At 45.2% G+C, this 22,826-nt stretch overlaps 3 protein-coding genes across 6 annotated transcripts in view; all 3 read right to left on the bottom strand.

The window, feature by feature from the left end:
* Positions 1 to 6,977, bottom strand: part of DHX35 (DEAH-box helicase 35) — a 32,840-nt gene extending 25,863 nt beyond the window's left edge. For 3 of the 4 annotated variants that reach the window (XR_015703073.1, XM_087750327.1, XM_087750328.1), the window contains exons 1-5: positions 6,927 to 6,977; positions 4,537 to 4,670; positions 4,070 to 4,162; positions 3,172 to 3,249; positions 774 to 878 (exon numbers count right to left, since the gene is read on the bottom strand). Coding sequence is in view for 3 of the 4 variants with exons in the window: in XM_087750327.1 (XP_087606453.1) it covers positions 774 to 878; positions 3,172 to 3,249; positions 4,070 to 4,162; positions 4,537 to 4,670; positions 6,927 to 6,966 (450 nt within the window). In the remaining variant the exon portion in view is untranslated. Of the gene's footprint in view, positions 1 to 773; positions 879 to 3,171; positions 3,250 to 3,587; positions 3,678 to 4,069; positions 4,163 to 4,536; positions 4,671 to 6,926 lie in introns of those variants that run through there. The other variant, XM_087750329.1, reaches the window with a different exon arrangement.
* Positions 6,978 to 8,068: 1,091 nt separating this feature from the next.
* On the bottom strand, positions 8,069 to 13,869 carry LOC104009553 (protein FAM83D-B). The gene is made up of 4 exons (XM_087750194.1): positions 13,197 to 13,869; positions 11,140 to 11,307; positions 10,426 to 10,550; positions 8,069 to 10,178 (listed from the first exon to the last, which is right to left on the bottom strand). The coding sequence occupies exons 1-4, from the start codon at positions 13,647 to 13,649 to the stop codon at positions 9,788 to 9,790; spliced, it is 1,137 nt and encodes a 378-aa protein (XP_087606320.1). The 5' UTR covers positions 13,650 to 13,869; the 3' UTR covers positions 8,069 to 9,787.
* Positions 13,870 to 14,181: 312 nt separating this feature from the next.
* On the bottom strand, positions 14,182 to 22,267 carry LOC104009587 (protein FAM83D). The gene is made up of 4 exons (XM_009461598.2): positions 21,735 to 22,267; positions 18,679 to 18,846; positions 17,657 to 17,781; positions 14,182 to 17,290 (listed from the first exon to the last, which is right to left on the bottom strand). Exons 1-4 carry the CDS (start codon positions 22,185 to 22,187, stop codon positions 16,336 to 16,338), a joined length of 1,701 nt encoding a protein of 566 aa, XP_009459873.2. The 5' UTR covers positions 22,188 to 22,267; the 3' UTR covers positions 14,182 to 16,335.
* Positions 22,268 to 22,826: the final 559 nt, after the last annotated feature.

The raw sequence follows: 22,826 nt of genomic DNA, 5'->3' as shown, positions 1-22,826 counted from the left end.
AACCCACCAGCTTTATGTAGACATCACAGTAGTTTGACCTGGGACTCCAGCTGTGGCCTTGAACTAGGCAAGAACTGGTGTGCAAGGTAAAAACCTCCAAATTTTCATCTCCAAATGATTAATCATCACAGTCAAAAAAAAAAAAAAAAAAAAGATTTCAGCTGCATTTAATGAACAAACATCTCCACTTCTTTAAAAGGGCTACTAGCCTCAGAAAAAAAAAGTAAATTGTCTCATTCATCATCATTGCTATTCTAGCATAACTAAAGCAAGCTCTCATCTGTACCAACACAAGCAACATTAATATTGCTCACAGCACTAAAGAACAGCTGCAAAGCTTGCTATTTAATCCACATCAAATTACTCTCAGTTAGCCTACTCATCTTATGTTTTATCTGCGCTTTTAATCAAAATCTATTTTTAGTGTGGTGAGGATACTTTAGCTGTGATTCACTGCAGCCTTTCACTATGACTTTGAGTGACACATCAGGTCACACTAGCACTGTACCAATATCTGGCCATACCTACCCTGCAAATCTCCTTTAGTTTTAAAATGATGGCTGCCAGACTAGCAGAATAGAACACATACTCGTTTTATTAAGGTTTGGATAGTCACAGCCATTTCAAGCACACTTTTGAGGTACCCACCTGGAAAAATGAAATGCTACCTATTCTCCTTACTAGACATCACAAGGTTCTCATTAATGTTGCAAAAGTACTTGAAGAGTTTCAGCTAACCCCTTCAGAGTAGCCACATACTGTTCGTGTTTCACCTTAATTCTTGTAGCCTGTGGATCCGTGCAGTCATCAAACCGAATACAATATCCAACTTCATGCCCCAACACTGCACCTCTTTCATCAGCAACTCGGCCTGCAACCTGAGAAAAGAGATTCGTATAAACGAGAGACAGCTCACAGCACACTTCTTCATTGTGCCATTATTTTGTCCATAGAGGACTGGCATCAAAACAGGAACAGAGCTAGTGCTTCCAAAGAATTATTTGTTCTCATTCAAACACAAAATCCTGTTCGACATAACAGCGCATACCTAACATACAAGTTGTAAATACTTTTAAAATGTTTTAGTGTAACTTAATAAATCTGTTTCACACTGCTTCTACCCAGGAAAGCTACAGAGGTACCTTTCTGTAGTAAGTACTCTGACAGACCTACAAAGGCAGCCACGCAACCAGTCACAACGCTGGGGAAGGACCACCTACCAGCAATTGCGGGAGTGCAATTTAAGAACACAGTTGGCATGCAAAAAGGGAAAGAGTACGGGTATATGGCATACAGAAAAAAAGTTATCAGTTAAGCTGATCTGTCCCTGAACTTATACAGACTTTTTCTTTTAAATAAAGATGCTACCGTACTTTTCATAATACAGAACCTTCTATCCAGAAAACAGACAGACAACTGGCAGAATAATTAAAAGCAGCAACAATTTTTGGAACAGCACTACCTTGGGCCAGTTTTAAGTCAATAGCTCCTTTAGCTAAAAATCTTGAGTTATTCACTTACTCTACAGAATATTACAAATTATCAGGCCATGGTTTCAGCAAGCTACAAAGACATTTAATAGGTAAAGACACAATAAAACTCCACAATACATACATTAGTCCTAGTAGAATTCCAAGAGCAAGCTACTTTCAGTCATTCGAGTGACATTCTAAACCATACTGACAGGCAGTGAATTCATTATTTCACTTGGGATCTTATCACTCCAGCACTTTCAGCCCAAGCATTCAGGAAAATTGTCAGCCTGGGTAACACAAGCAGAAGTTCAGGAATTTCTAAACTATGCAACTAAACTCTAAACTATGCCTCTGCAACTACCTATCTTTACTTCTGACAACCACCATACTCTAGATGGGAAAGCAGATAAGCACACTGATTGAAATAAAAGATCACTTTCAGTTCAAGACAAAGCAATAAATCATCAACGGTATCTCTCATCTCCCTGCAACAGCCATACAGTCCCGGCAGGTTGCAACAACATTCTTGAAGAAAAATCCTACTGTATCTATATCCAAAGCCCTAATTGAGTAATCTTTTTAGGCTTAAAAATAACGTGTTAAGACATCAAAAAGAAAAGAGAAGTAAATTTGTCGTGAGAAATCATTGCAGTGTACACAACTTCTCCTGTAGAACCGTGTGCTGTCAGCTGTCCTGTGAAGGAGAAAAGGGAGGACACTGCAGGCAGACTGCCCGAAGCACAAGATGCAGATCACTGCTAGAGACTATTTCCTTAACCGTGCTGGATCTGGTCAAAGAATGCTGGATGAGATGAAACAGTAAGTTCTACAGCTGCTCACTCTACTACATTTGTACCAGAGGCATAAACTGATTTGTTGCAGGTACAGATTAATACACTAAAAAGAACAGGCAAATGAGGGTTACAAAATGACACCTCAGTTTTCTATACAAAAAGAATGCTGCAGCAGAAACTTCAGCCCACCAAATCAGTGTTTGGCAGCAGTTATGAAGACAAGGAGCACTGGATGCTTTCTGTGCAGACTATAACCAGAGATTACAAGTTGTTGCCTCAGCATCCCCTCTTCTTCCTCTCATAGTACATCTAGCTGACGTTATGCTCTCCTAGACATACTATGTATATGAAAAGATTTCTCACAATAAAATTGTTTCTTCTTTTCCCTGACACTCTTACAAGGGGAAACAAACAAACAAACAAAACCACACAACAACAACAAAAAACAACACAAAAAAATTTGAGAAATCTAGGTATGAATTGCCAGAAAGAGGTGCACAACCTCCTCTTTCTGCCACTGGCTATGTTACTATGCACAGATTTACATCATTACTTTACTTTGTGAAAGAAGCTAAGGGTCACACAAGCACAGTTCTAGTCCAGAGTCAATCACAGCTCAACCCTGCGCAGCCCTAACTTCCGTACACAGTTCTGCTGATACTGCTCAATTTTATTTCAAAGCTTCTACATCTGCAATTCTGGACTTGGAATCTTTGTCAAGACCTACTAATCAGGCTGAATTCAGCGTATAGTACCAGCAATTCTGTGAGGAAGATAAGCAGAAATGTCTATTCATTCAGGAGCTCATGCAGTTGTGATTCCTGCTATTCAGCAAAACCTGCTAATAAACTGGAGGTTATAACGACAACAAGCCAGGAAAACTTGGACATGAAGAAACTCACTGAAACAGCAGCAACCCGACGAGGCTGTGTCACTCCGACAACTCTTCCTTCGGCTGTCCAGCCAGCTTCTGCTAGGTACTGCAAACAAATATTGAGGATAAGAAATGAATTGGTCATGCTGTGATTACACCAAGGTGTTAGTTCTCCACCCCATGTGCTTTTTCCTATTTCTGACGCTAACTGATGCACGACCTTAGGCAAATCAGTTACTCAGAGATTTTGTGCATTATTAATCTCACCATTAAAACTAACATAGTACAATACCTACTTCCTAAGCACAGATGCTTTCTGAAAGCATCTAAGAGCAGTTCCTTGGGTCTCAAGTATTTTTGAACTACTTCATTCTTTTCTCTTCTTTCCTTTATTTTATCACCCCTTTAAGAAAAGAAGCTAAGCAGTGTAAGTCCTGCACTTACAGTGAAGCAGATGACTTTCATCATTAGTCTGCCATTTTTTAAGTTAAAATCAAGAACGAACTTTGAAACATGCTCAGGCTTTTCTTATTCCTGTCACGAAAGAGAAAATTTTACAAAACCACAAAAATATACAATATCCCAAAAATATCCAAGTACCTTTTTTCCTTCTTAAAAACATATTCTCAACAAAATTTTAAACATGATTCTGATAGATGAATAAACACCTGCTATAGCACAGTGACTACTATTTGTACCAGCACAAACTTATTTGTTGTGTACGGTCCTTTCCTGTAGTGGAAGAATACATATATATCTGTATATATTACAGATATACCAACTCCTGCTATCTAATATTATATTTCTCTCCTTTTGGTCACACACACGAGCACAGCGGGATTCCATTCTCACACAGCAATTCTGGGTTGCTGGTTTAAAATCCCCTGAAGGAATACCTGATTTTACCAAGTTAAACAGAGCCTTACTTGTGGAATCTGCGTTGATTTCCCACAACCTGTTTCCCCAACAATCACCAGAGTTTGATAGTTCTCCACTAGATAAAGTATGTGATTTCTTAGCTGAAAGAGAAGATGACATTTAAGCACCAAAACCAGATGTGTACAAAAACAAGAAAATAATTAAAATGACTATATTTACATATCTAACAGACACAATAAATTCATTTTACATGGAGTTTACTGCCAAAAGCTAAACAGTTCTTTAAAATCTATAAATGACATGCACAACATATAGTAATTAACACAAAACTACAAAGCCTGTAAAACTGTCAGTAACAGTTGTCGAACGGGACAATCAATTCTAACAAATAGAGAGCAAGGTCATAAAATTATTGTTTTATGCCATAAAGTGATTCTATACTGCTCTTTCAAAAAAAGACATAAGAGCCAGACATCATGCAACAGATTTAATATACTAAAAAGAACTTCTGTACCTTAAAAACAGGCAGCTTTTGTCTTTGTTGTTCAATAGAAAGGGAAGCATAAGGATTATAGATGACGGTTATGCCACTACTCTCAGCAGGACTCTGTCTCTCCTCTGAGACACTGACACCAGGACCTTCCGTGCCTAGATGACATTTGTTAATTTTAACTGGGAGAATACACTTCTGGCTAGTGTATCACAATACAAGCAAAATAAGCATGTTCCTTACAAGGAAGAATCATGGGTAGCAGCATATATAAAAAGCCTAACTTTTTTATGAAAATAATCAAAATATTAACTAACAGTAAACACACAGAAATTCTTTCAAATGAAATGTGTGTCTCCTGCTGGCTAAAAAAAAAAAAAAACTAATATAAATAAGTATTTGAATTTTTAAGATAAAGGAGAAAAAAAGCACATAGGAAAAACATACAGCAAGTTCTTGGGAATTTTCTTCTTTTTCTGTGCAACAGTTCAGATATATCTTCAATATCTTTCTCAGAAGTATGTCCATGGATTTTAAGCCAGCCAGTCAGACATGTCACAGAACTTCCCTTGACTAAAATCAACTGTATAAACATTCAACCTTGCCTGTTCATGAGATATGCCACTCGCGTCAGATCTGAATTTAACTCAGTAACTGAAACTTGATTTATTCCTGCTGCAGGTTACCATAAAACTACTGACAACTGAAAATGCTGAATCATGCAAATGAACTAGAAACAAAACCTCATCTCAATAACAGAATGTATCATCTCCAGCTGCAGATTCAATGGGGAAAGTCTGAGAGCAAAGAGAAGGATTCCCCTGTTTTGTAGGATTTGCTTGTCTGGGCTTTTCCCAGTTTTTCCACTGTTTAAAAACAGCGAGTCCCTATTCAAAACTGCCAAGCAAGTATGATAGCAAATTGATCCAATTTTAAGAGTGATTAGCAATTATTCCAATAATTATTCACTCCCCAGGACAGATGGGGAAGTTAAGAACCAGGGACTTGAATATCTGGATCTTGACAAGTCAACAAAGTTAACAGATATTGCTTGTCATCACCCACTGATTTTCTTTCACGGCATTTTCTATGGTTTTTTTTTTTAATACACAACTGTGAATATATTACTATATATATATAGTATATACACATATATTACTATAATACTCAGATGATTAGGAAGCTGTTTGCTCAACTAATCTTGACTCTGGAATAGCTTTGCAAACCACAGCATACCACAATGCAGTGACCAATTAAAAAAAAAAAAAATTAACAAACTCAGACCCACCAAGCTTCCCTTTGGGATAAGCAAATGGGAAGGTATACAACTGCCCAAAGCCTGAGGGAACAACCACAGAGTCACAGCACAGCGGAGGCTGGGAGGAACCCCTGGAGACCTTCTGGTCAACAACCTGCTTACCACAGGGTCACTTACAGTGGGCTGCTCAGGTCCTCGTTCAGTCGGGTTGGAGACCCCACAACCTGCCTGACTGCTTGTTCCAAAACTGATCACTCCCACAGCAGAAAAGGTTTTATGTTTAAGCTGGCTTTCTCATATTTCAGCTCACGCCCATTGCCTCTTGTACTGTCAGTAGGCACTACCAAGAAGAGTCTGGCTCCATCTTCTTTACACCCCCCCTTTCAGGTATTTATATACATCAAAAAGATCCTCCTGAGGCTCCTCTTCCCCAGGCTGCACCATCCCAGCTCTCTCAGCACCCCCTTGCACGTCGCATGCTCCAATCTCTCAATCATCTTCGTGGCCCTTCACTTTGTGGACCTGCTTCAGCAAGATCATGTCTTCCTGGTGCTGGGGAGCCCACAAATCACCCCAGAGATGGCCTTCTCAGAGGTGCTGAGGCGAAGGATCACCTCCCTCAACCGAACAGCAATGCTCTTCCTCACGCAGCCCAGACACGTGTGACCTTCTTTGCTGCCAAGGCTCCTCAATGGCTCGTGCTCAGCTCGTTACCCACAGTACCCCAAGGTCCCCCCAGCTCTACTGAGCTGCTCTCCCCGGTGTGTGGCACCTGGGGTGACTCCCCCTCAGGGGCAGGACTTCCCACCTCCCTCTGTCAAACTTCTTGGGGGTCCCCTGCACGTTTCTCCAGCCAGACGAGGCCTCCGTCCCCTCCCCTGCCACCCCCAGTACCGGGCAGCGCCTGGCTGGAGCCACAGAGACCTCGGCGCCCCCCAGGCCCCGGCGGCGGAGGGACAGCACGCTTCTCCGCTGCCCTCGGCCTCTAAAATCGGTGCGACCCCCAACAACGGACGGCTGCCGGGGGCAGCGCCGCGGCTTTCACCGGGGAGGAGGGAACCCCGAGGCCCGCCACAGACAGCCCGGGAAGGGGCTCTCACACGCACCCCCCGCCGCCCCGGGACCGCGGCTCCCCGCACCGGGTGCGCCCCCTCACCCGGCTTCCAAAACTTCACCGGTCCCACGGGCGCCGCCATCTTGGGGTGAGAGGGCAAACGGAAGCGGCGGGGCCCCGCCGGCGGAGCCCACGTGACGCTCCGCCCGTTGCCATGGTGCCCCGAGGGGCTCTCCCGGGCCTGAGGCGGCCCCGCGGCCTTCGCCGAGGGAAGCCGCCTCCCCTCCTCTGAAGGCAGGCAAAAGGCCCCGCCTGGTACCGACACCGTAGCTGTTGGAGCAAAGTGTTAGGTGCTGAAGCTTTGGACATTTCCTGATTTTAACGGCAAAAGTGGTTCCCAGTTCCTAATGCCGAGTGTAAGACCCGTGCTGTTGCTCAGACACACAGAAGCAACGCTGCTGAGGAAACCCAGCTGATAACGTAGTCTTTAAGTGTGACTGAAACCCACCCTTCACCTCCAAGCCAAAAGAAAAAGAGTGCAATGTGTGTAACGCAGCCCTCCAGATACCATTCCTGTACTAAAATGAAGTGTGTAACCTGGGGGAGAAGCTAGGATTCAACGGGATTGAAAGATCACCTCCAAAAAGTCCTTGTCTCATTAATTAAGTAAAGCTAATCACCTCCCTTCTCCACATGAGGGGTGCCTCCATGCTACGTGCACCACAGCTGTTGCACTTTTACACCAGAGAGCTGAAGGACTAGAAAGAAAACAATTATAGTAATAGTTATTAGATCCAGCGGTGCGCTACCACAGGCTCATTACAGCCCATGAAAGTTATTACTGAATCAAATTTAATGTAGACTTTGACTTAATTAAGTACAGGCTGGAGTAAAAAAAAAAAAAAAAAAAAGAAAGAAAAAAAACCAGCTTCTAATAAGTTTAGCAATGCTGTCAAAAATCCATGCTTACGGAAAAAAAATCTAATCATATTTTATATTCTTATTAATCATTCTCATTCTTCATTAATAACTTGACTCGCTAACAGTGCGGTTGTGGTGATTAACAGAGACTGCACTTCAGAACGCTGCACCTCCGTGGTCACTTGTTACGCTAAAAGTCTCTAGGTAACCACTCGAAAAAGAGGTTATTCAGTTCTAATTAAAGACATTCTTAAAATTCTAGCTATTTATTTCAATGTACTTTTCAGATTAAGTCCACTCTATCAAAAATAAGCACAACTCAGCACAGTATTTTGTATCATCAATATATTAGCAACTGTTGAGAAAAAGTCCTACTAGTGGCACATGGAAAGACTTGCCTATTAAAGTAATGAGATGAATCACAAAGTTAAAAACCTATATTTGAGAAAACATATACAGATAATTATTGTGAAAATAAGATTGCACAAACAATATTTTGCATAGAGTCCAACAACGTATGGGTTTTGTTTATGGAAAATATAGTTAAGAATAAAAATATATATTTCAAACTTCTTTACATCTGGATGAAAGTTAAGACTATTAAACTATTGAACATTTACAGATTAGGAGAGTCAGCACTATTACATTTCACATGATTGTAAGCGTAGAAGAAAAAGGGCACAGATTAGTTGTATCCTAATCAGTACATTATTGCGTTGTCCATAAAGACCATTTCTGTAAGCTCCACACGTCCAATTTAACGTTATCCTGCCGACGTTTAGCAGAGCCCCGTATGAAATTCCCCGGATAAGTTTCAACCTTCCCCTTTGAAGCCCTGAACCCCCAAGACACTTACACAAGCACACACCCGAGTTCTTTGCAATAGCAAGAGCCTCAAGAACAACCTGAGAAATGGTGTACCTTGGCTTTTGCCGCAGCTGCCATGGTTGGACTAACAAGAGTTTCTGCACTGGCAGGCTGCCGGAACTTTGCTGCCTCAATGTACGACTGCTGGGGAGGATAGTTTATTCATTTGGATTTTTTTGTTTTTCTCCAGAAATGGGTGGATTTTTTTTTTATTGTTTTTTAAAATCGAGCTTGCATAAAACCTTAAAAATAAATGGTTCTGTTTCTGCTTTGCGTGTTATTGCATGTCTGGTGGAAGGAAGGCTTTTGAGAAGTAGCAGCAGCTTCATAGATTTCAGATCTACTCAACTTTTCCCATAAGATCAGAAAGCAGTAGCAACCATAAAGAAACCAAAAAGTATATATAGTAATGCCAAGAAAATGGTCTCATTTGGCTCTACTACAAACATAGTAGGTTCTTAGGAATACTATCCCTTGCATGCATTTATTGCATGATGTCCAACAATCCAAGTACTCTTATAAAGAAAAGGTCATTTGAAATTCAATCATTGCAGAAGTCTTGTTCGCCTGCCCTGTTAGCTCATTCTGACTAGCAGCACAGCTTCATGTAAAGAAAATGTAACATTTGAGGACTAGTACCATGGTACTGATCTACTAGTTTCTACATTATGGTTACTCCAGTTCTGTGTCATGAAACAGTTTGTGGAGAGTTCATGGGACACAAGACTAAGACTGATTTCAGAGCTGTACAGCAGTCCTGCTATTCATCTCTGGAAGAGTTTTAAGCAATATTATTTTCTATAACTAGATTCCCTAAAAAAAAAAAAAAAAGGTTTGAGCTACTGAGCTAAGACACTGCTAACCCATCAGCTTAAAACATGTAAGAATAGGTGGAGAAATCAAAATCTGACAGAATACTAGAAGTCATTAATGGCTTTCAAGGTGGTGTTTGTTTTTTTAAAAAACACATCTGAGCCTAAGACAATACCATAATTGTATCTGTTGACCTGCATTATAGTGGTCTTCAAACAAAACCACAATTCCAGTATCACTTTCTCTCAGTTCGAGGTTTGTTTCCCAGCCACTCTCACAAACATACTGTAGGACAGTACTGGACATGGACGGCTGGACGTGGTTCCTGAGGTTCTGCTTCTCGCTCTGAGTGAACACGCAATTCATCTCTCTATGATCCAGTGTGGCCTCATAACTAGAGAGCCATTCCTCTTAGTCAGTGGAGGAGAGGCAAGCATTGCGTTATTTGACACGTAGACGGCCTCCCTTGAGGCATGCAGCCAGCTTCGCTTCCTTTTTAGATTTCCTACAAATGCTCTAAGATACAAAAACTCCATTCTCAGGAAGTTTTCCCTGGTCAAGTCTCTGGAAGCCACTGTTATCCTGACCAGCTGGTCCAACACCTTATTCTTCTTGCAGCTGGAGAACTCTCTGAGGTTGATAGGCTTTGACCGTGCATAAAGAATCCGAAATTCCAGGTCAAAGTGTGCAACTGCGGGGCCTGACAGGATCAAAATGTTGCTGCTGTTCAGCTTCCCATCTGTCCACGTAAAACTAGCAAAGGAAGAATGAGAAAATTCCGAGTTGATTGAAAATAAATAGTAAACAAAGTATTAACTGAAAATTCTCTTTCATCACATTTAGTCAGATTGTTCTTATAGTCCCAGTGATGAGCAGTGTGCTCTTTTTAGGACAAACGTTGCAAATAAACTGTGATAAGGAAAGCAGTTTTGCAACATGGCTGTTTTTCCTTTCCATGTAAAGAAATCACGTAAAGCAACAGAAAGAAACTGGCACTTGCCTGTAGGAGCCTGTTGTCACTCTAATGCCATCAACTAACATGAACTTTTCACGGACTTTTCCAACAATTTTGGCACCCGACCTCGTGTAGTATGTCTTCCCAGTGATATTTCGAATTCTCATCGACTGTCAAAGATACAGCAAGCGTCATGCGGGTTTCAAAGTTAAACGATTGTATTTAAAGGAGTAACAGACAACAATAATTATCACTGATGAACTAGCAAAGGTTGCTGCGCAGTGGCACAAGATTCACCCAAATGATCATTTTGTCTTGTTTTAGTAGGCAAAGAGGTGGCATTAAGGGGCAGACCCATAAGCCAATGGTGCAGAACGTGACTCTAAAAACTCCTGTCGCCAAATCTTGGAGGGACTCGAACTCCACAGGCGCCTGAGAACCTGCTTCCCCATCAGCCTTCAAAGCAAGCCTGAGCAACCCCAGTCATGCTTTAGGAACTGGACATTCCTCCTACATTTCCTTGAATATTCAATATTTGTGCTCAGAAAGCAACTGTAGCAGCCACTCATAAAGATTTAAGTTTTTCTATTAATTGCCTTCTTATGGAAGAATGGTTAAATCTTCCAAGAAAGAGCTAGAGCTACATAAAACCCATTTCAAGTTGTGGCAGCAGGCAAAATAGTTTCTTCTTTTGATAGCTCAAAGATTACAGTCACAAGAGGATCAACTCTCTATGCCTATAAATAGGACAAGGCTCACCTTTTCCTGTTCCAGGTCAACTCCCAGATCCTTGCACATCTTTAGGAAGTGGGAAAATGAAGACTGATCTAGAAGGATATATGCTTTAACTTGCCGCTGGCTACAAGCTTCCAAGAGGTCTTTGAAGATATCGGTATCTGTGAAGGAATCCATAACCAGGGCAATCATCTGCAATAAGTTTCAGAAGAAATCATTAGGCTGTGTCCACAGCATCCCAAGGTAGACAGCACATGAGGGGTTTGACTTTCAAACTAAATATTCCCCCCCCTTTATTTTTTTTCCCTTGTGGTTATGGAACATGGTATGGTCTTCTGTGATACGGTATATTCTTCTGTTGTTCACAGGACTGCCGAAACATTTAACAGACATATAAGGAAGAGAAGAAGAAGGGGAGAAGGAGAAGGGGAGAAGGAGAAGGGGAGAAGGAGAAGGGGAGAAGGAGAAGGGGAGAAGGAGAAGAGAAAGGAAAAAATAACTCTAATAGAGTAAAGTTCTGAGAAAAGAATGGTATTTTGGTAAAAGCAATTACCAAGTGCAGTATGCTGAGGTACAGGAGACACAATATACAATCGCCCCTTCACTATCATCACTTATTCATTTCCCTGTACAGTTAAATAGAAAAAAAAATTGAATTTATGAACAGAAATTGTTGTTAAGGATTATTTGCCCCAATTTTGTTGTCACTTGACTGACTTATAGCAGATAACATAATTTAAGATTTTTTATTATCGCATTGTAGAATTTTGGTTTCTACTATAATTTCAGCAGCAGACATTGAAGCTTCTTTTGCCAGGTACAAGCAATCTAGCCTGAAAGCCTATTGTGGAAAGACACCTTTTCTCTATTTAAAAATCACAGTTCATCACTAATTAGCAGCAATGATAGCTCCTGCATCTGTTCAGTAGCACACTGCTCATGGTTTTTAATTAAGGTTGTACTAAACCCTTCCCTTTTTTACTACATAACTTCACCTTTAAGAAAAAATTACAGAAATCTGAGCATTGTTTCCTTCCCCCCCACCTCCAGAGCAGTGCCAAGACCTACAAAGGCAGAGAGAGACTTGACACCTCTCCAAAAACCTAAGTGAGCTGATAAAAAAAGTATTTTGCACAAGGAAAAGACAGACATTTTGCTGTCAGTCTTCTTCAGGTACGTCAGTAACTTCCAGTGCAACAGAAGCACCGAGTTGATCGTGGAGATGTTTGGGGGTGCTGAGAACATCTTGGAAGAACCAGAACAGTGGGAAAAAAAAGTATTGCTTCAGGTTTCTTCCTCACCTTGAGATACGGCAAAAACAGGGGTCTAGTTCTGTGTTAGACAAATTTGGTCTCCGATTCCTAGGCAAGAGGTTTTTCTCCTGAGAACAGATGTCTTTTCCTTCAAAGCACCGCCTGAAGAAAAAGGTGAGCTTATTTCCAAAACTTAAGTTTTCCAGGGTCTTTCAAACTTTTCAAATATGAAAAGAAACAGTAAAAAAATTCACTGGTCTCCGACTGATCTTTACATCTCACCTCTCTGTTTAAGACAAAATGAGGTTTCTCTTCAACTTATTATTCAGATTCTTATGATATTTCAAGCCAAGATCTGATTATTCGCCCAAGCTCCTTGAGTAAAACCTCCCTTGAGAGCCAGCTACTGCCCTTGCAGACCTGTCCCATGCACTGAGCCCCCAAGGTTTGCTGCGTGTCCGTCGTACAACGTGGAAGCAACGGCTACTGAAAAGGAAGCAATGGCTACCGAAAAGAGCTGGGGAGGGATGCGTTTAGAACGTATCGCTCACAGGTGCCAACTCCCTGAGTGAGCTTAGCGAGGCCCGGAGAGCACGGACTCGGTTTTCATCAATATGGGGGAAAAAAGCTTGCAAATAACGAACCTATTAAAAAATAAATAGTAGAGACAGAGGGGAAAAAATAAAGCAATAACAAAATAACATAGTAACTGAAATCGGGAGTTTATTTAAAAGTAAAGGAAGGGGGAAGGTGGATCCCGGGAAGCCGTGCGGGAGCGGCGGGGAGGGAGGGGAGCGGGGTCCCTCCGCCGCCGGCGCCCCCACTCACCTGCCGGGCGGAGCGGATCTGCCGCCGCACCGCCTCCTTGCAGCCGTAGATGCTCTCCCCGCAGCCGGGCTGGAAGTGGGCCTCCACCCGCGTCAGCCCGCGGAAGGCGCCGCTGGCGAAGCCCGGCCAGCCCAGCTCCAGCGCCGGCGGCTCCAGGTCCGAGCGCTCGGGGAAGTAGGTGAGCGAGGAGGCGTCGAGCGAGGCGCCGAGCGAGGCCTCGCCCGCCGGCTCCGGGGCCGCGGCGGGCGGCAGGGCGCCCCGCGCGATGGCCTGCACCTCGGGCTCCGAGAGGAACGGCGGCAGCTGCTCCCGCCGCAGGAAGGCCCGCAGCGCCTCGGGGCCGCCCGCCACCAGCTCCTCCAGCGCCAGCCGCTGCGCCTCGCTGTAGGGCCCGGGCGGCCGCGGCGGCCAGCGCCCGGCGCCCTCCTCCAGGCACTGCGACGCGTTGGCCATGGCGCGGCCGGCCGGCGCCCCGCCGCCCCGCGCCTTTATAGCGGCTCCGCGGGCGGGCCCCACGCCGCGGGAGGCCCTTCCCCGCCTCCCGCCCGGCCCCGGGGAGCGGGACCGGGCCGGCGGCGTGGCCGCGCCGGGAGGCTGCTCCGCAGGCGAGGGGCCCGCTCCGCCCGTCCTCTCGCAGCCGCCGGCAGCGGGGGAAGGAAAGGGGCGCCGGAGCAGCGCCGCCCCCGGGAAAGTCACGGGCGGCAGAGCCGGCTGGCTTCCCCCCCGCCCAGGGAAGCATCCGCAGGAAAGCGAGCCTTGAATTAAGCAGGGAGAGTGAGTACAGCCCTCGACCTGCTCCCCAGCCCCTGATCAAAAGGCTGCTCCTAAGGTTAGAGAGGGCAGACGGCCCTCCCGGCCAGGCGGCTTCATTACAGGCTGCTCTGCTCACCCGGAGCAGCAGGAAAGCACCAACAACAGGGGAAGAGCCGCATTAGTCACTCGGATTCAAAATGCCAAACAAATAGAAAACAAAGCTCGGCAATGATCAGGTGAAAACCCCCATGGCAAAAGGAGTTTATTTGTAAACTGTTTCTTGTTCCGGTGAGAGTACCATAACAGCCGCACAGTGTAATAAAGTTAAAAAGCACATAGAACAAAGAAGTTGATTTTACATACGTTCAAGCACTGCTGAATATGAGCTCTTAAAAAATACAACTTAAGAGTGGCTTTGAAGGTGTATCTCAGCTCTCTCACTGCAATTTGCTGCGCTCCAGGTGTTCCAGCTCCGGGGACCAGGCAAGAGAGTGTCTCATCTTTTTAAAGAAGTGCGGACAGTGCTGCTTTTCCCCCCACTTGGACCGCCTCGTACATCTGCCTTACAGCTGCAGGGAAGGAGTGGCTGCTTCGAAATCCAAGCAAAAAAAGTAGCTAAGCCTCTTTGTCTATATGGATTTCAGAGACAGAAATGGCAAAGTTAGTAGAATAAAGTGTTCCTCTCTACACTTAAGTTGCAGCCTTGTTTAGTTTTGGATATTTTTGTGTTTATTTACCCATTCATTGCTACTTATGGGAATATTCATGATAACAGCTGAAATGTGCCATCTACTGGAGACACATGCCCATAAATAAGAAAATGCATAACCCAGATTGATTTGCCTCACTAAAGTACTGGGATGCAGGTCTAAGGAATAACAGTACAGGTCAGAGCTCAGAGAGAGAATCCACAAGCTGCTCAGATAAGTGATCAGCAAGACCTGCACAGACACACACACACACACACAAAATACTGCTAACAAATATTCAGATAATGTCTCTGCAGAGCAACTTAACCTAAGATCCATTTAATATTGAAAGTAGAGTATTTTCAAAAACTAGAGTGGCACTTCAGCTCTTCAAACTAAGTTAGTAGTGGATAAAGAATAAACAGAGCAGGAAACATAGAATATTTCAGACAGGACAGTCTAAAGAGAAACTTTTTTCACTCTCACACTTCCTGGTAGTATAATATTAGCAAACAACCCATAACATTTTGTAGTGCATTTGTCAGTTTATTTTGTTGAACAGGGGCTTTGTCATGTGCCCCCAGTGACTGTCTCGCCTCTAAGTTCACTCCAAAGAAGGAAGCTGTTTACAGGTCTCTTAACAGAAGCAAGACAGCTCAGACATTCCTAGACCAAGCCAGAACTGGAAGGTCATTTCACAGTGCTAAGACTAAAAGTCTTAATTCTGTGTAACAAGTTGCACAAGAGACAAAGTTCTCTGAAGTCATCCCAAAAGAAAAGTACAACAGGCATGCTGCAGCAAGACACTGAACTCCAAATATCACCTCATCTCCCACTCACAAGCACAAAACCACAACACTTCAGCAATCCATTCCCATTAATAGTCTTACAGGTCCAATAGATCTAGCTTTTAGTTCCAAATACTAGAAACATTTACATCAGGGCTGTACCTAAAATGTGTACAGCTATCTCGGAGAGTTGCTACTTCCTGGTCTTGGTTTTAAAAAGATGCTCTTCTGAGGATGTATATATATATATACACACACACATATATATGTATGTATCTACACAAAGGCATGAGAGGATGATCAAACTGAAGAGCTAGTTAGCTCAGCCCATTTCAGAAGGCTTAAACAGTGGAAAAAGGATACAGTTGAAAATAAGAACCTGCAACTGCTCCAACAGACCCTTCACAACCTTAGGAAGAGTAATGTATGTATCTCTGAAGTCAGACTTAGAATAAAATTAGCTGTTTCCCCTCATGCCAAAGATAAAGTAGAAATAAAAGCCAATATTAAAAAGAATTTTAAGAAATTGAGTATACCTTGATGTAAGCTAAATCGCCAAAGCCACTCTGAGCAAGATCAGTCTGACTCAGATTTTTCCAAATTTACATAAGTTAAAGCCAGAGCATTAGCAACCCTAGAAGGCAGTAGTAAGTTTACTTTTCAGGTTAAACATCCAGAATTAAAATGAACCACCACCACTAATGCATGTAAAAGGAACATGTAAGCAGTTACAGTATAAATAAACCCCTTTTTTTATCGCTTAAATTGCATAGTATAAAACAAAGTGCTGGAGAGTGATGTACACACATATTAAGAAAGTAAAAGTGCTGTAAGGAAGTGGAAGAACCAGCAGATACAAAGTGACTGCAATTTGAGACTGGAGCTTGTGTTCTGTATTCAGTACAGTAATCATTTATTCATAGAAAAGAGTGAAACGTCCCGGAGGCTGCGCAGGCTGGCACTGATGTCACGCCTCTGCTTCAGATTGCATCTTCCAGTGTATTGGGTCACGTAGTTTCCAGGCACACGTCCCCTCCGGGACAGGATATCCACCATGTGGCTAAGCTTCGACCTGATAGTGGAGTAGTGGAATTGCCTCTCTTTATGCAGTTTTTGGAAATATTCTGCCCTGTGACTGCTAGAATATTCAAAGGACCGGAGAGAAGATAGTGAGCCGGTAGAGCTTGCAAGCGAGCACTGGGACGACGATGAAGACAGTGATCGCAGACTAGAACTTGATACAGCCTTTCCAGACAGAGCAGATCCTTCTTTTGACAGCTTTCTGTGAAGCAGGGGTGTTTCTGTGTACTCATCTTCCTTTGTCTGTGTCACTGCAGTCTTCAGCAAAAGTGAAGTCTGAGTGCCTGTCATTCTAGCAGCAACAGAAGTCTGAGTGCCAGTTTCTGCCGTTACAGCACTGGTCTGCGTGGCAACATTACACATGGTCACTAGAGGCTTCTCTTCCCATCGGCCAGTTTGAGTCGATGCGCTTTTCCGTTCCACTATGGCCTCTTGATCACTGAACGACTCCTCTTCACAGAGGCAAGAATGCCCCAGGTTACAAGGTTTGCCTCCAGGACTATCTTCAGCCTGCTCTAGTTCTTTCAACAATTTCTTTGGAGTACTAGACAATCTGGCAAATTCTGCTCTCAAGTTGCCTTCCACAGTATATTCTTCAGGGGACTCTGTTCTGTTCACCAGGTGATCAAATATCCCACTGTTCCTGCAGCTGGACAACCACTTTGGGCTGATGGGCATCGACTGGGCATAAAGAATCCTGAACTGGAGGTCAAAATGTTCAACCACTTGCCCTGACAATAGCAGCAGGTTACTGCTGTTCAGCTTCCCATCGGACCACGTGAAACTATTGAAAACAAACCAAGATTCACAGTTAATCTCCAGTGCATTTCAACACATACAGTTACAGATAGCAAGACTCAGCCTAGAAGTGCTGTGCATAAGGAAGGTATAAAGTCAATAGACTATTCACTCTCTTCTTCTTCAGGAAGAGCTCTATTTAGCCATGGCCAAGTGCTTTGCTAGCAACAAGTTGTGTAAACCAGTTTTCCAAAGCTGTTTGCAGTTTTGTGTTAGTCCCACTTAGAATGGCAATGGCAAGTCGACTAGCTGAGTCATTAATACCAGGCAAACAGCAAAGTTAATGCATCCTTCTCGCAGAAACTCCCCCTTTCTATAAGTTCATCAGGCACCAGCAGACCCCAATACTTGCCTGTAGGAGCCTGTTGTCACTCTAATGCCATCAATTAACATGAACTTCTCATGGACTTTCCCAACAATTTTGGCACCTGACCTCAGGTAGTATGTGTTCCCCGTGAGAGTTCGGACTCGCATCAGCTGTTTCAGAAAAGAAGGTAAAAAGTAACATCAGATTTAAGTTAACTTCCAGAAAGTTTTGATTAGCAATTCTACCTAAAAGCAGCTACGCACACTATGGAAGATAGGAATGAAATTAGCTTCCTTACATTGTCTGCATGCAAGTGTTATTAGTTACACAGTGCTAAATTTCTGTTAGATTAGGAGAGTCTGTGGAGAGAACAGCCAGTTCTAATTCATTACTGCCCACGAAGCTAGAAGTGTTTCCCTGTCCAGAGAAACTCTCACTGGGGTGAACATAAGCCTGTCCAAGCCAAGCCATAACACAGTCATGTCAGCTTATATTCAGAGGAATCAACTAAATCACCTGGTTCACATCATCCAAACCCTTTTAAATGAAAGCAACTATGTATTAGGAAAGAAACGAGATGTTGCCAGAGCTATACCACCCTTGAGCTTCCCGTGTTTGTTTTCCTTAGCAAGCAGTTCCTTGAGCCAAAGAATAAAGCTACTTAGATCTTACAAAATTAAATGCTTAAAAATTGTTGCTTCCTCAGGACAGGGATCACAGTGCGCACTCCACCCAGCACAGCAGGTTGTTGCATAGCATGGCTGTAGCTCCCACATACGGGTAGCGTATGGTAGTAGATGCGCCTTTTCTGCATGGTTTTCGCTGAGTTTGTGAGCAGTTTCACATGTTGGATTAGAGACTGTACTGAAACCACGTGATATTGAGCCTTGATCTTCAGGAGCTGAGTAACATTTCAGAAAATCCCCTTTTATATCAGTTATCAGCCAGGATGCTTTAGTCTTTCAAGGGAGTCTGATGTTTTATAGAAGGTATCTTTGGCATCCATAACCATAACTGTACCACAAAAAAATGAAAACAAACCACACCCACTCACATTTAGTACTTACACTTTCCTGCTCAGGACAAACTCCCAAATTCTTGCACATTTCCAAAAAATGGGGTAGAAAGTCCTGGTCAAGAAGGATATAGACAGGGACTTTGCGGTTTTTATGGGCATCCTGAAGGTCACCAAAGATATCAATATCCGTGAAGGCATCCATCACAAGGGCAATCACCTGCAAAAAAAAAAAAAAAAAGCAACAACACTCATTTAAGAGCTTTATTTTACTCAAGGCCTGATTACTGCCTCCCCCAGCCATTCTCTCCTGCTGCCATCATCAAGGCCAGATGCACATTTCTTTGTCCTGCTGCACAGGCCCTGGCAAGTTATAAAATATTTCTATATTCCCACAATGTTTCTGTAAATTCACCGTGCCCTGGAGCGCAAAGCATAAGCCCGAAGAGGTTTTCCCCTCACGTCTGCTGCTTTTGTACATTTTCACAGCCTGCTTTCCTACGTAATCTCCTGTAATCTGGCCTTTTGGTAACATCAGGGAAGCTATCACAGCAGAATCGGGAATCCGGACAAGCCATCCCCACTCCTGCGCTCCCAGCATGGCATACCTGCTACAGATAGCCATTGCCTGCAGGAGAATTAGCTCGAATGGCCTCCTCACTGTCACAGCTGAACATCTCACAAACCCCGATTGCTTTCTCTTTGTGTGGTAGGAAGGCAATACTGTCCCTATATTAGTTACCAAAAGATAAACTAGCTCTGTGGCAACGTTATTCACTATTTCCAGGCTCTTACTAGAAGTATTCTGACTTTCCATCCCATACATTCACAAGAAATCCTTCCACTCACTCAACTGAACAGGTCTTTACAGAAGGCAAGTCCTAAAATGGGAATATTTTCTCTCAATAGGCCAAAGACAAGACAACAGTCCTACATTTATGAACAATCTCTCCAGCTAATTCGCAGCCGCATCACACACCTTTTCAGTGCTGGAGTTCTCACCCTTCAAAACCAGAAACACACATCTGTGTGCGGACAAAGGCATAAAGGATTTGGCTTCATGACTTACTTTTCTATTCTCTTTCTCTTAGACAAGCATCAAGGTATATCGCATAATCAACAACGGTTATACAACTGCTGCAGGTTCCTGGCACCTGCCCAGATACATAAGGCATCCACACACTGCTGCAACACACCCAAGGCGTATATGCATGCAACAGAGCTGCTCTGTGTGTGGCATTGCCTGTACTCAGAGGAAACGTTTCCCACAAGAACAGGCTAAGCTTTGCGTTCACACCTGTGCCCTGCTCCCTAAGGGACTGGCTCCATATGGATGAGTGCTTATGTATAAACACACACAGGTGCATTGATATTTCTAGATAAAAGTTAGTTTATGCTTGTGCTTCTTATGCGTCTCCTGTGCTTTTCTCCACCCTATCATTTGTCTAAGTGTCAAAGGAAGATAAAGAAAAATAAGATGCTTTCGACAAGAACAGCTGAATAAGAAAATAACCCCTGAAGACAGAACAATTCACACTAAACCCCTTGGAAACACTGGTGCCTTCAAATGACTACTCAATTACCAGCTCATTTGAGTTTTAATCCCAGAATTAGCTGAAAGAGAAATACACTTTTACTCAAAATGAGCAAAAGTACAGTTATGTTTAGAGGAGAGAGAGAAAACCCTTTTCTCTACACTGATCCATTCAGGAGAGCGGAGGCAAGACAGCAACGACGTCCCCTTTAGCCAGTCAAGCTAACCACCTTTGAGCAAACTGAGAAGATACCACACAGCATCTGATGTTTTCCTGTTCCTCACATTAACCCAAAGAACTCAGCCATGATTGAGCAACATCGCACAGCATCTGATATTCAGTAAATTATAGGAGGTCAAAATTTATCCGTGTCCATAAAAACACTCCCTGGATCAGGCATGTACACAGCAATGCAGGAACAGCCTGCCTGGCTTTTGGCTCGGTGCGAGGGAAGGCATTTGGCAGGATGCTACAAGGAAGAACATCACAAACAAGTACAGCTTTCTGGAGAAACAGATGTTTTCATGGAGTTTACTCGAATGATCAGACTGGTCCTTTTCAGGTAGATGAGAACAGAGCTTCCTCTGTGACCGTTTCTGGCAAGAAGCCCATCGTTCATCTCATCCTCACGCACGCCCCAAGCTTCTGCGCTCAGAAGTGGGCAGGGTGGAAGCTCAGTTGCTAATTCAGGGTGTGCCATGTGCGAGCACAAGTTACAGACAGCCAGAGGTTGCTTCACCTGGCCACCAGAAGAGGAAGCTATACATTTAAATTTTAGCTAAGCCAATTGAGTGGCTGCTAGCGAGAAGGGTGGTTCCCTCCTGGGGATTACAGTTAGAGGCTCTAAACTCAGGTAACATAATGAGTTACAGACAACAGTTAGAAATTACTACTCTGCATGATTTTTTTTTTTAAGCCATACTCAGCATCAGATCAAAACCATCCATTCCTGCAGGAGGGAAGTCCTGCTAAGAGCAGGTCTGCACATTACTTATGGGCAATTAACGAGGAGAAAGCAGTGAAGAAGGGAGATATAATCATAGGGTTACCTCTGTAGATATCATTCTTTTATAAGAAAGGATATGACACAAGAAAGGCCTCTAAGGGCCAGTAGGTTTCTGCAAGCAAATCTGTCTTGCAGAGCACATCAGTAAGGACCTCGAAGAAGAAACCTTCCACTTTGATGAATAACAGCAAGATGAGCTTGAAACCAGCGGGTGGTTTGGCCATGAACAGCAGCAGCAGTTCTGCATGTGGTACTGGGGGACGAGGAACTCTCGACCCACTGCCTCCAGAGCAACGTTAACAGGAAGGTGAGATTTCACGGGTGTAGCATACAGACGGACGCTGTTCGGATGAGTACCCGTCACTGTGTATTTACGACCTTGTCCTCCTAACAAGGCTTTCTTTACTCGACAGGGAGTTTAAAGCCACTTGGCCCTGCTTAGTGTCGCGGGAAGGAGATACTCACTGACACCGTTGCTGATTTTCGCTCCGGTTCGCTGGCCCACTGGAGACGGGCCCCGGGCTGGGCGCTGCGGGCAGAGCCCGCACCCCCGGGACCCCCACTCACCTGCCGGGCGGAGCGGATCTGCCGCCGCACCGCCTCCTTGCAGCCGTAGATGCTCTCCCCGCAGCCGGGCTGGAAGTGGGCCTCCACCCGCGTCAGCCCGCGGAAGGCGCCGCTGGCGAAGCCCGGCCAGCCCAGCTCCAGCGCCGGCGGCTCCAGGTCCGAGCGCTCGGGGAAGTAGGTGAGCGAGGAGGCGTCGAGCGAGGCGCCGAGCGAGGCCTCGCCCGCCGGCTCCGGGGCCGCGGCGGGCGGCAGGGCGCCCCGCGCGATGGCCTGCACCTCGGGCTCCGAGAGGAACGGCGGCAGCTGCTCCCGCCGCAGGAAGGCCCGCAGCGCCTCGGGGCCGCCCGCCACCAGCTCCTCCAGCGCCAGCCGCTGCGCCTCGCTGTAGGGCCCGGGCGGCCGCGGCGGCCAGCGCCCGGCGCCCTCCTCCAGGCACTGCGACGCGTTGGCCATGGCGCGGTGGGATGCGGCCCGGCCACGCTCGGCGGCGCCTTTATAGCGGCTTTGAATCCAAACAGCGCCGCGCCGCCGCCGCCAGTGGGGGAGCCGCGCCCCGCCCCGCGCCCCGGTTGGCTGCGGCGAAGGCGGCCCGGCCCCGCCGGCGCCTTCAGTCCGGGCCCGCCTCAGCCGGGGCGGGCCGCGGGGAAGCAGCGGGGCCGGGGAAGCCGTTGCCCGCCGCCTTGGGGCCAAGGGATCGCGCAGCCCCGTTAGTGCCCGGCCCTGGAGGCCGCACGCCACGGCGCTCCCCTCCTCAGGCCGCGGCGCCCGTTTCGCGCTGCCGGGCCTCCACACCGAACCCCATCCGTGCGGCCCCGGGGCCTGACGCAGGCCTGCCCCATGGCCGGCCCCGCCGGAGGCCTCCCGGCAAAACCGGCCCCGTTCCTCTCACCCACCACGTCCCGCCCTCCCATCAGGCAGGGCCGGCAGGGTGAGGGTGCTTCCACCTTCGCCCGAACCAAACCTCCCTGGGAAGGGCCCTCCACGACGCACGCTAACGCACACCTGGCCTAACACCTCGAACACTGCAAAATCCGGGAAAGGCTGTTATGATTTTGGCCTTCCTGCTTGTCCCCAAAAGGAATTACTGCCACC

The sequence above is a fragment of the Nipponia nippon genome, unplaced genomic scaffold (genome assembly GCF_047370975.1).
Source record: "Nipponia nippon isolate SJK-2023a ecotype South Korea unplaced genomic scaffold, ASM4737097v1 scaffold_13, whole genome shotgun sequence".
NCBI classification, from domain to species: domain Eukaryota; kingdom Metazoa; phylum Chordata; class Aves; order Pelecaniformes; family Threskiornithidae; genus Nipponia; species Nipponia nippon.
Note: the sequence above shows the minus strand (reverse complement) of the source record. Positions and strands in the feature narration are given on the sequence as shown.

Coding starts and splice junctions, on each gene's coding strand:
- LOC104009553 (XM_087750194.1), bottom strand. CDS start 13,649: ATGGCCAACGCGTCGCAGTGCCTGGAGGAGGGCGCCGGGCGCTGGCCG. Junction 10,551..11,139: donor TTGACCTGGAACAGGAAAAG/GTGAGCCTTGTC, acceptor TATCTTTGACAG/TCGATGAGAATTCGAAATAT. Junction 10,179..10,425: donor GTGACAACAGGCTCCTACAG/GCAAGTGCCAGT, acceptor TTCCTTTGCTAG/TTTTACGTGGACAGATGGGA.
- LOC104009587 (XM_009461598.2), bottom strand. CDS start 22,187: ATGGCCAACGCGTCGCAGTGCCTGGAGGAGGGCGCCGGGCGCTGGCCG. Junction 17,782..18,678: donor TTTGTCCTGAGCAGGAAAGT/GTAAGTACTAAA, acceptor TTTCTGAAACAG/CTGATGCGAGTCCGAACTCT. Junction 17,291..17,656: donor GTGACAACAGGCTCCTACAG/GCAAGTATTGGG, acceptor TGTTTTCAATAG/TTTCACGTGGTCCGATGGGA.